Below are 12,642 nucleotides of genomic sequence, written 5' to 3'. Positions count from 1 at the left end.
CTCATATCCCTTTTTTGTTAGGCACGATTTGGAGATAAAATTGGGATATAAATAATTCTTTTAAGAATTCATGAGAGATAATGTTATTTCTTAGTTACTTATCGTACTTTTCATATATTTTGTTAGGCACGGTAAAGGCTGAGGACCGGCTCTTTAGCCTTCTTGGGCTTTATTAATTTACAGTTCATGGGCTTGTGGTAAGTGGGTTTCATGCACTTCACAAGAATGTCACGTTCTATCACCTTTCCTTTCCACTCAATTTTTATTTAATTTTTATTTAATTATGAATTTCAAATCCTAATTTGCACGTCGGCGGAAAGAAGTAAATTAATATGCGCATCGATTATTTACCTTCAAACGAGCCCACCAAGCATGTATTTTTGTGTTGACTATTGATTAAATTAGTGCTCATTTAGGTTGACTTTCTAGAGTTTATTGATGAATTTGTTTTATGGAATATGAATGATTGGAAAATATCTTCCTAAAAATATCACTTATATCATTTAAAATAATTAGTCAATAATTATTATTATTATTGATAATAATTTATGTCTACAAATTTTCATTAACAAAAAATATTTATCGTTTATTCATTTTTTAGGTGATCATTTTTAGGAAAATATTTTCCAAATTATTAATTTTCTCGAAATTAAAGAAGGCTAAGATACTAGTTTTTACTTTTTTTTTTATTTTTTTCTATTTCGATGTTTAAGGTGCAATTGAAAATGGAAAATTCCAACTTAAGGAATACAGCTGCTTTGCATTTACGGAACTTGGAATATCAATGCCAATTTTATGACCCCATTCTCTTAATCCCGTTCACTATACTAAATCCATTTTGGTCGTTCAAAACATCAGCATCGATACCTTTGTTTCTGCCGGAGGAGATCATCACGTGATGTCACGTGTAATTAAATGCCGAAATTTCATATGCCCATACGATCGAAACAGCTCCATAATATGAGTAATATAAGGCACCTCTTGTTTATATATGTGATCTGGAATGGGGCCGACTTAACCTCAATGTTGGCGCGTTTTGCAATGACGAGGGACAGTAACAGAAGCCACTTCGAGAGAAATCATTGTTCTTTATTGTTGATATGAACCTTCAAATCCCTTTACAAGGACAAAACGACCTTATTTATTGTTTTCCAATGAAGGATAAATTCCATTATGGCGTCAAGGACTTGGAGGCGGGGGTGGGTGCGGGTCGGGACGAGGATTATGGCCTGGTGGTGGCCCTGATGGGTAGTCGTTGGTCTCTATGTCCATCCTTCCCTCCACTTCGTGAGTCCCTCCTGCTTCCATCAGCTCCACACCGTCCTACCCAGGGGTGTAAACGGTTCGGTTCGGTTTTTGAAAAATCAATCATCGCATCTTCATGTTTTCGGTTTCGGTTTTTAGCCTTTGGTTTTCGGTTTTTGTTTTTTTTTTTTTCTGTTAAACTTAGATTTCTCCATCAACGGATCTTCATTCACCCCTACGTACGCATCATCAATCATCGAACATCAACGGATCTTCATCAGGAACTTCTTAAGGTTCTTGTAACGAGAAAACAGGACTGAACGTACCCAAAATCACATCGGTGACAGCAATTTGTAAGACTAATACAAACCCTAACCTCCCCCAAACACGATAGAATGGCAATCCATCCTCACTCAGAGAGAATGTCGTCTAGGATTAATATGAACATATAAGAACATGGCCCCGTCAGCCGATACATGGTTCAGACAGAAGAACAATCTCCAGAAATGATGATCGGATGACCGCCAAAGCTCCATTGAAAGTCATTTGCGAATTATAAGATTATTGCTTGTGTGTGCGTGCGTGAGAGAGAGAGATGGCGACTCACCAGAGAAAGTGATTCCAGTTCCGGTAGTAATTTGATTTCGTTGCTTGATCTCAAGCTTCCTATCAAACAGAAAAATGTAAATAGATATCTGTAATGCAGAAAAGACGTGAGAGAAAACAAATCAAATAGGACGCATCAAGCACGAAGGACCGGCCCGAACTTACGGGTTGCAGGAACGGCGGCAGCCAAGAGGAACCAATAAAAGCCCAGATAACACACCGCCAGCCTCATGCAGATCTTGAAGGCCGTGCCCATTTTCCAAGTCAACTTCTTGATGAATACTATATGGAGAAACTGAGGAGGGTGTCAATGGTAGAAAAGAAAGAGCACGTACAGGCGATCTTTATAGAGAGAGAGAGAGAGAATTGACGTCCGCTTGGAGGAAATTCCTGCCCACAATAATGGCAAAAACTTAATTCTACTAAGGTTGGATGTACTTTCATTAGTAATGTTTGGTGGCAGAGAGGTGGACAGGTCTGATCTCATCAACATGGCAGTATTGTAGAAATTTAAACGTCCGCTTGGAGGGAATTCCTGCCCATAGTAATGGCAAAAACTTAATTATTCTACTAAGTTTGGACGTACTTTCATTACTAATGTTTGGTGGCAGAGAGATGGATAGGTCTGATTTCATCAACATGCCAGTACTGTAGAAATTTAAACAAGAAGAGAATCCTGAAGAAGTTAATGTATGCATTTACTGAGGAAATCACCACAAGAAGTAAATCCTCAAAAAGTGCAATAGATTCATGATTTTTTGAATAATTTCCCCACTATAGAAGTCAATTACAAATTGCACAATATGATTTATATGATCATTTTTAGGATAATATTTTTCTAAACCATTCATTTTCCACAAAAAAAAATAGTTTTATTATATTATTATTTTTTCTAAATCAAACTTAAGGAGTACAACTGCTTTGCATTTATGGAACTTGGAACATCAATCTCAATTTCATGACTCCATTCTCTTAATCTTGATCACTATAATAAATCTCTTTTCATTGTTCAAAACATTAGCATCAATCTCTTACCTTTTCTTATGTCAGAGGAAATCACCACATGATGTCACGTCTACTTAAATCTTAATATTGCAAATGACCATACGAGTCGAAACGGATCCTTGATATGATTAATTAAACATATCTCTTGTTTATATATGTGATCTTAATTGGCACCGACTAACCTCGGTGTGTTTTTCACCAACGAGGGACAATTATAGAAGTCGGTTCGAGAGAAATCCTTTTTCTTCGTTGTAGATTTGAACCTCCAAATTTCTTTACAAGGACAAAAAGACATTATCTATTGTCTTCGGGAAAAGTGCCAAAAAAGTCCTAAAGCTTTTGCCTTTGTGCCGATTTAGTCCTAAACCTTTTTTTTGGTGCCGATTCAGTCCTAAACCTTTTAAGTTGTGCCAATTCAGTCCTTTTGGCCGGATTTTGCTGACTGGACGCCAGCCGGTGACGTAACCTAATCGCGCGACGTGGACAATTTTTAATAATATTTTAATTTTTAATTTTTAATTTTTGTCTTTTTCCTCCGGCTGGTCGCCGAGGTCCGGCGACTGGCTAGAGGCCACCGTTGGCGAGGCGAGCCCGCCTCGCCGGCAGGACCTCCCGGATCCGGCGAGAGTCGGGCGGGGGCGGCGAGGCTCGCCTCGCCGGATCCGGCCATGGGTGAGCCTGCCGTCGCCGGCCATGGGCGAGGCTCGCCTCGCGCGAGATCCGACGAGGGTGAGGGCGAGCCTCGCCCATGGCGGCGATGGCCTCTCGGCGGTCGCCGGACCTCGGCGATCGGGACCGGCCGGAGGAAAAAGACAAAAAGAAAAAAAAAATATAAAAAATAAAAAATAAAAAATATTAAAATATTATTAAAAATTGTCCACGTTAGCGCCGATTAGGCCACGTCAACCGGCCGGCATCCAGTCAGCAAAATCCGGCCAAAATTGGTCGGAAATGACTGAATTGGCACAACTTAAAAAGGTTTAAGACTGAATCGGCACCAAAAAAAGGTTTAGGACTAAATCGGCACAAAGGCAAAAGCTTTAGGACTTTTTTGGCACTTTTCCCTATTGTCTTCCAAATGAAGATAAATTCCATATGGTGTCAAGCGGTTGAAGGTGGTGTGGGTCGTGAAGGGTTATGGCCTGGTGCTGCGTAGTCGTTCATCTCCATGTCCATCCTTCCCTCCACTTCGTGAGTCCCTTCTCCTTCCATCAGCTCCACCCCATCCTAGGCATCATAATCATCATCAACAGCAACGGATCTTCATCAGGCACTTCTTTAAGGTTTTTTTAACGAGAAAACAAGACTAAACGTACCCAAAATCACTTCTGTGACAGCAATTGGCAAGACTACTACAAAACCCTAACCTCCCCTAAACACGATAGAGCGGTAATCTATTCGCAATCAGAGAGAATATCGTCTGGGATTAATGCGAACTGATCAGGACATGGTCCATTCAATGGATACATAGTCCAGACAGAAGATCAATCTCCAGAAATGATGATCGGATGCCCGCCTAAGCTCCATCGGGAGTCATTTGCGAAGTTTAGGATTATTGCGTGCATGTGTGAGTGAGAGAGAGATGGCGACTCACCAGAGAAAGTGATTCCAGTTCCGGGAGCGATTTGATTTTGTTGCTCGACCTCAAGCCTCCTATCAAAAAGAAAAATGAAAATCGATACCCATATTTCAGAAAAGACACGAGAAAAAAAGAAAAAAGAATAGCACGCATCAAACATGAAGGAGCGGCTCACTTATGGGTTGCGGGAACGGCAACAATCAATAGGTGTGACAACTCAAACCCAAGGCAGTACGGAGGGATGGTAGGAAGGCTGCACCTCGGTAGTACGTGGGCAAGGTTAAGCGCATATTTTCTGTCCCACATCGCTTAGGAAGAGTTATGGGCTGGCTTATAAAGTTCCGGATTCTCTAACTATACATATGCCTTTTTCTTGAGGTAGTATCAACTGCCTTGAGAATAATAAAACTGTGAGGATTTAGTATCCAAAGTAGACAATATGTGTACTCTGACGGACCCAGAGCGTTACAGGTGATATCAAAGCTGACTCTTGCAGTATGTGGGGGGCTACAACAAGAAGAGTTGTGCTGTGAGAGATGGAGAATGTAATGACCAGAACAAAAAGGGATGACAGGGTAGGTTGCACCTTGGCACTATGCAGGCAAAGGCTAATCGCATATCTCCTATTCCACATCGCTTAAAAAGGAGTCCTAGGCTGGCTTATAAAATTTTGGGTTCTCTAAATGTACATACGTGTTTTCTTAGGGTAGTATGGGTTGCCTTGATAATAACAAAATCATGATGACTTAATGTCCAAAACGGACAATATGTGTATAGTGGCAAACCCATGGCCTTACAAAAGGAGTCAAGAAAACCCCAGATAACACACCACCAGCCTCTTGAAGATCTTGAACGACATGCTCATTTTCAAAGCCAAGTTCTTATTGAAAATTATATGGAGAACCAAGGAGGGTGTCAATAGAAGTACATAGTGAGAAGGTGATGTTTACGTATATAGAAGGATCAGTCTTGGGGGAAATTTCTGCTTGAATAATGACAAAAACTTATTTATTGCACCGACTTTGGACGTACGTTCATTAGTAAAGTTTGTTAGCAAAAGCACCAAGGGTCCAAGCGGTACCCCGATTCAGAGATAGATTAGTCTTGGTGAAAATTCTTGACCGAATAATGACACCACTTATTTATTGCACCAAGTTTGGACGTACTTTCATTAGTAAAATTTGTTAGTAAAGCTTGTTGACAGAGAGGAGGAGATCAAATCATATATGGTCTTGATCTTATCGACTTGCCATTACCTTAGAAATCCAAACAAGAAGTGAATTCCGAACAAGTTAGTGTATGTCATTTTTGTAGAAACATTAACAAGATGAATCCAGAAAAAGGTAATATAGAAACCCAAATAAGAGAGAAAATATTGCATATGACTTTGATGCCACATCATCCTTGCCACAGTCCATTCACATGGCGACATGTCTAATGCGGGGCTCACTTCTCTCTCTCTCTTCCTGTCTCTCACTCCCTCTTGACTTTCTCTCTCCAACTCCCTCTGCAATTCCTCATCTCCTCTATGGACACCAAAATTGTAAAATGTTGGAGTGCCACTTGGGGAAATTTGATTGTTGATAAAGATGGACAAGTAGTAATATATCCTTGATGCATTGATGGCGATCACTCTGAGTTTAGAACAAATATACTTCCAAGATATACATCAAAATTGTAAAAAAACTAGTTCAACAATTACTCAATTTTTCTATTGGAATTTCACCTTGAATTTGTTAAACTTGTGTGTGTGAAAAGAGAATAAGAGAAATATTGAAGAAAAAGTTGTTATAAATAGTTATGGTTATAATAAATGATGTGTGATTTGGTATCTATTTACAGACAGCCAATCAACATATCTTTTGCGAATAAGTTTCTTATCCCCAACTATGACCACTCTGCATGTCAAGAATAACTTCCTTTCATGACCATCAATAACCTCTCTTTAGGACCAAGATTCACATCTTTTCATAACAAAAAGTCACATTTTCTCTTAATCAAGAGTCACGTCTCCTCTTAACCAAGAGACACGTCTTTTATAATAACAAACTATTTCAATAGTGCCTCACAATGGCTTGTCCAAATCGAAATCACCAACATCTTCTCTGTTCTTGACTGTGGAGCTCAAGCCCAAATCTCATGATTGCCATGCCCATGGAGCTCGACCTCGAACTTAGAGCATGCGATAGCTGCCATGGCAGAGCTCGACCTTGAGCCTAGAGTTTGTGATAGCCATAGTAGCTTGAGTTTCAAGCACATGGATATGGCCATTTTTTTTTCCCTATTATGCTAGATCATTGCATCCATGACTTTTCTCCTATCTATGGCTATTTGATCCAAAGACTTGTGCCCATGGACAGTTAGTTTGCAATCTCGCAGCTACAATGGCTATGGAGCTTGAGCTTGAGCCTAGAGTTCGAGGTCAAAGCAGCCATGGTCGCTTGAGCACAAGCTCGCAACCACGGTTGCCGTATCTGGAGCTCGCGACCTCAGTTACTTAAGGTCAAGCTCCATGGCCATAATGGCCGCAAGCCTTGGGTTCAAGCTCCGCAGCTGTGGGGTGCAAGAAAAAAGAAGAAGAAAAGCAAGTGTAGCAAAGGAGAGAGAAGGATAAGAAGAGAGGGGCGAGACGGTGAGAGAGGGGGAGACCGTGACTGATAGGTGGTCCCACGTACGACACATATTGTAAGATGAATGGATTGATTTTTTTATTGAGTTGGCATCAGAGTTCTACCTTATATTTTTTCCTAACAAGAAGTGAATCCTCTTGGGTTACTACAATTATGGCCGATTGACATTCCATGAATAGTCGTAACATCTATCAATCAATACATAAATGGAAGTACATCTTAAAATTTACCGAATATTTTAACTTACATCTTTTTCACTATCGCAATCAAAATATCTAATTATAATGACAAGACATTAATATCAGTCGTCATGAACATCGATAATCTACGATCGAAAGAATTTCGGTTTGTAACTTTATTTCCGGAGGACGAGTCGATTCTTTAAATAGGCACTAAAAAGAGTGCATAATAGGGATCAACTAAACTGTTTTATTCATTAAAGAAAAAAAATAGTTGCATCTATTGTCAATATCTGGTGGAATATTCTAAATGCAACATAAGGGTCTTCCATGGAAGCGATATTTACGATTGATTTGAATTAGAATGCTAAGTTGAATTATGTCTTTCCAAATCTCGATTATTGCTTGACTATAGCTGACTATGGATGAGTGAGTCAATGAAAATCATAAGAGGATGATAGAAGGTAGAGAGCGAACCCACCACCACCCACAAAACAAAGTGGGTCATCGCTGTCAACGTGATGGGCTAAAGACACTGAGATCGAAAGTGTTGGTAGTTTGTTTATAAAAAAAATGAAGAGGTGCCTTGTCCCACATCGAAAAGATGTGAGTGCGCACATGAACGAGATTTGGCATTAGTTGACGATCATTATTTTTATTTATTGAAAATTTAGATTTATTTCTATAAAAAATTAATTATAAATATTTTTGACCAAAAAAATTATAAATCTTGTTAGAACAGTGCAACTGTTGATGATAAGTTACGATTATTTATTATTTATTTAATTCTGAATTTTTTTATGTCTTTTTAACATAACCTCTAAGACGTACTTATTCATTTTGCAACATTTCCCAAAAGGTTGCTTTTGTTCTTTTGCAACCTTTTGAAGGTTGCCTCTATTCGAAAGACAAAGATAAGTATGCTTGTTTTGAAATCAAACATATATCTTAGTCCATTTTCATCTTCTTTCAAAAGATTATATAACCGTTGTTTTTAATTGTTTTTCATGAGAGACCCTGGAGAAATACTAAAATCGCTATCTAGTATTCTCATTTGAAACTTTATTGTATCCTGGAGGAAATTTGCCAATGACCATTAGCAATTTTGTGGACCAAATAAATCCTTAAAGAAAGTGACATCACGCCTCAAAGTCCAACTTGATTAATCTAAAGATCCGACTTAATTATTTTACCCAATTTGAAACCATGTTTTTCTCAACAGAAAGCATGTGCTTTGACGTCGTCTTGTGTGAAAGTCGGACGAGGAAGGAATCTCTCTATCGACCCCCCATAAGCGTCACGATTGAGTTCGGACTCGGTAAGTTCTCAAATTTGACTCGGATGAGTTTTCGCTATAGCCGATTCGTTAACTTCGACCACTGTATAATACTTTCAATCGACCATCCATATTCAAATTTGATTTGCATTTGGTTTTGGCTTGTGTTGGAAGGTTACACACGATCCAAGTGGTTTGTGATATATTTAGAGAAGTTGTAATATAAATTTTTGGTTTTCCAAGCCGTTAGCAAAGAACCCAAATTGCTGCACACAAAAAAACTATGATTTAGTCGAGAAGTTAGGATCTGCTATGACATAACCAAAGAACGGATGTAGATTCAGAAGGTGAAGAAGAGGTCGTTATGAGACGGCAGGCTTGTAAATGCTTGTTTGTTACTGTGTATAAAACAACAACGACATACTGATCATTTCACCAAAGTCCCAATATTCCGTATAATCATACAAGTTGAAATGACTCAACATAATGATTATTGTAAAACGCCTCTTACTTATATATATTACCTACATCAACATCGATCTCTTACCTTTTCTTATGCTGGAGAAAATAACCACATAACATCACATCTACCGATATTTCATATGATCATGCGAGTCGAGATGGCTCCATGATATGATCAATTTAACACGCCTCTCGTTCATATATGTGATCAGGATTGGAAACGACTAACTTCGATGTCGGCATGTTTTGCAATGACGAGGGACAATGATAGAAGCCAGTTTGAGGGAAATCCTTGTTCGTGGTCCTTAACTTGAACCTCCAAATCCCAACCTTTCCTATAAATTCATCCGTCTCTTCACATGACAAAAATACATTATCTATTGTTTTCCAGGAGCAAGTAAATGAATGATAAATGCCATTATGGTGTCAATGGGTTGGAATTGGCGCTGGGTCATGACGAGGATTATGGCCTGGTACTGGATAGTCGTTTTTCTCCACGTCCATCCTTCTCTCCACTTCGTGTGTCGCTCCACCTTCGATCAGCTCCACACCATCCTATGCATCAGAATCATCATCAACAGCAACGGATCTTCATCAGGAACTTTTAAATGTTTTTGTAGCAAGGAAACTGTAACAACCCAGTTCAACAAAGGCGGGCAGTGGCCAGTGAATCAGAGGGTTTGCACAATGAGCAACTTCTGATAAGTTTCTAGGATGGCGAATGGAATATGAATAAATCGAACTATATACCAAGTAAGAGGAGAACAATTCTATATATATATATGAAAACTGAAATCAATTTACAGAGGTGCCTTTTGACATGATGGTAAACTTTGTTTTGGAACTTCAAAGTTAAGTAAGCCTAGACTAAAGCGCTATCAAGATGAGTGATCTCCTAAGAAAGTGCCTAGCTGTATACCAAAGGACAAAATCATGAGGCTCAATATGAAATGAGTTAAAATGAACAATACCTCAAGTGTGTTAATCTAGGAATGTCACAATATAGTATAAAAATGGGATCCCTCTAGTAGATATGTAGTTTGGGGTTTGGGGACGAATTAGGCGGAAGTTGATGAGCCTATAACAACCCGATCCAACGAGGGCGAGGAGTGATTGTGGTTGCTGGGGTCTGAGGGCTTGGAGGAGGAGGAGCTTCTGCAAGTTTCTAGGATAGTGAAGGAGATATGAATGAACAGGAAAGAACGATTTTGAAATGTGTGTGTGTGCGCGCGCGAAACTAGAATTAACCTGCGGATATGCCTTTTGATGTAACGACAAGTTTTGTTTTACAATTCCAAAATTTAGTGAGTATGAGTTAGAGCACAACTAGAATAGGCAACCTCATGGGAAAGTATATGTCAAAGACAAAACCATGAGACTTGGTATGAGACGAGTGAAAGTAAAATTGGCGACTTCATGGGAAAGTGTACATCAAAGGAGAAAATTATGGGCTCAAAAAGGGATGGCCAAAGCGGATAATACTGCAGATGAGTTAATTTAAGGATATCACAAAAACAAGACTGAACGAACCCAAAATCAACTTCTGTGAAAGCAATTTGTAAGACTACTACAAAACCCTAACCTCCCCTAAACATAATGAAACTGCAATCTATCCTCAGTCAGAGAGAATGTCGTATAGGATTAATACGAACAGATCAGGACATGGCCCGTCAATGGATACATAGTCCAGACAGAAGATCAATATCCAGAAATGATGATCGGATGCCCGTGAAAGCTCCATCGGAAGTCATTTGCGAAGTATAAGACCATCACTTGCTCCAGTGTGAGCATGCGTGAGAGAGAGAGAGATGGTGACTCACCAGAGAAAGTGATTTCAATTCCGGGAGTGATATGACTTCGTGGCTCGAGCTCAAGCTTCCTATCCAACAAAATGAAAATTAATAAATGTAATATGGAAAAGACGTGAGAAAAAACAAATCAAATAGGACGCATCAAACATGAAGGACCGGCTCGCTTACGGGTTGCAGGAATGGCAGCAGCTAAGAGGAACCAAGAAATGCCCAGATAACACACCGCCAGCCTCATGAATATCTTGAACGCCATGGCCATCTTCCAAGTCAACTTCTTTGTGAAAACCATATGGAAAGTGGAAGTAAAGACAGAGAAAGCACAGGTGATATATATATATATATATATAGAGAGAGAGAGAGAGAGAGAGAGAGAGAGAGAGAGAGAGTTGATGTCCACCCAAGTCAACTACGAAATGTGAAGTCTGTGCTGATCGAGTTCCCACTGAAGATAGAGAGAGAGAGAGAGAGAGAGAGAGAGAGAGAGAGAGAGAGAGAGTTGATGTCCAGCCAAGTCAACTACGGAATGTGAAGTCTGTGCTGATCGAGTTCCCACTTAGGCCATCTCCACTGTATTTTCTTATCACAGTCAGCATTATTCTTGCAGGATTCCTAGCCACAATAATAGCAGATATTTAATTATTGCACCGAGTTTGGACGTACTTCCACTAGTAAAGTTCGGTGGCAGAGAGGAGAAGATCAATCACCATCTTATCAACCAGCTATTACTGTAGACCCAAACAAGAAGTGGACACCCAAGAAGTTAATGTATGTCATTATCGAAGAAACCCTAATGGCAAGTTGACAACATGAATGGTCATAACATCTGTCAATCAATACATAAATGGAAGTAAATTATAAAATTTACAGGATATTTTAGTTTGTCAATTTAGATCTTCCGTTTATTTGAATTATTCATTGCCGCAATCAAAGTATTAATTACAACGAACAAAGCATTAGTATCACGCTGCAAACACCGGTAATCCATGGTCTAAAGAATTTTAGTTTGTAACTCACAAAGATGAATCAATTGCGATGTTCGAATGGGCATTAAAACGAGTGCATATTGCGGATCAATTGAATTGTTTTATTCATAAAACAACATTGCTGTATGTAATGTCAACATCTAGTGGAATATTATAAATGCATAGTTTTTAGGCAATACTCCAACTTAGGGGTCCTCGAAAGTGACATTTTTGATTGATTTAAGTTAGAGTGCTAAGTTGAATTATGTCTTTTCCAATCTCGATTATCATAAGAGGATGACAGAAGGAAGAGAGATAACCTACCACCACCCACAGATACAAAGTGGGTCGAGTTGCTTTCAACGCCATGGGCTAAAGACACCACGATCGAAAGCATGGGTTCTGATATTGCGTCGTGCGAAAGTCACATTTGAGTTGGACTTGATGGTGGGATAATGGTAAAACTGATCTAGAAGACAAATGTGCCATAGGAAACAGGGATCATTCTCTAAAAGGGTGGCCAATTTAGTCAAATATGGCTAATTTTAGTCCTAAGCCTTTTGACGGTTTTATAATGTAATTTTCTGATCAATTTTAACCAAAAATCACTGACAAGAATGTTAAGCGTTCTACTAGAAGAACAATGAGGTTTTGTGGCCTCTTGCCTAGTGGCTGGTGAGGTTGCAGCCGACAGAGGGAAATAAGGAAAAAATTAAAAAGGAAAGAAAGAAAATGACAAAAAAAAAAAAAAAAATTCAGATTTTTAAAAAAAAATACATAATTGTCCACGTCAACGTTGTCTTTGACATGTAGGATGGTTGGTGTCCACGTCAACGATTTCCAACCAAAATTAATGGGAATGACTATATGGGCAAATCAATCTTACT

General features: G+C 39.1%; 1 protein-coding gene and 1 long non-coding RNA gene across 2 annotated transcripts; both read right to left on the bottom strand.

Annotated features, from left to right (window-relative positions):
* Window positions 1–1,259: 1,259 nt before the first annotated feature.
* Window positions 1,260–2,157, bottom strand: LOC120290315. Its single transcript, XR_005548224.1, has 3 exons — window positions 2,017–2,157; window positions 1,853–1,911; window positions 1,260–1,323 (listed from the first exon to the last, which is right to left on the bottom strand). It is a non-coding gene; the product is annotated as an uncharacterized LOC120290315 (long non-coding RNA).
* Window positions 2,158–8,927: 6,770 nt separating this feature from the next.
* On the bottom strand, window positions 8,928–11,120 carry LOC104425305. Its single transcript, XM_010037962.3, has 3 exons — window positions 10,962–11,120; window positions 10,803–10,861; window positions 8,928–9,537 (listed from the first exon to the last, which is right to left on the bottom strand). The coding sequence occupies exons 1-3, from the start codon at window positions 11,080–11,082 to the stop codon at window positions 9,409–9,411; spliced, it is 309 nt and encodes a 102-aa protein (XP_010036264.1). The 5' UTR covers window positions 11,083–11,120; the 3' UTR covers window positions 8,928–9,408.
* Between the last annotated feature and the right edge of the window lie 1,522 nt (window positions 11,121–12,642).

This window comes from Eucalyptus grandis, chromosome 2, assembly GCF_016545825.1.
Source record: "Eucalyptus grandis isolate ANBG69807.140 chromosome 2, ASM1654582v1, whole genome shotgun sequence".
NCBI classification, from domain to species: domain Eukaryota; kingdom Viridiplantae; phylum Streptophyta; class Magnoliopsida; order Myrtales; family Myrtaceae; genus Eucalyptus; species Eucalyptus grandis.
This window is presented reverse-complemented; position numbering and strand designations above follow the sequence as displayed.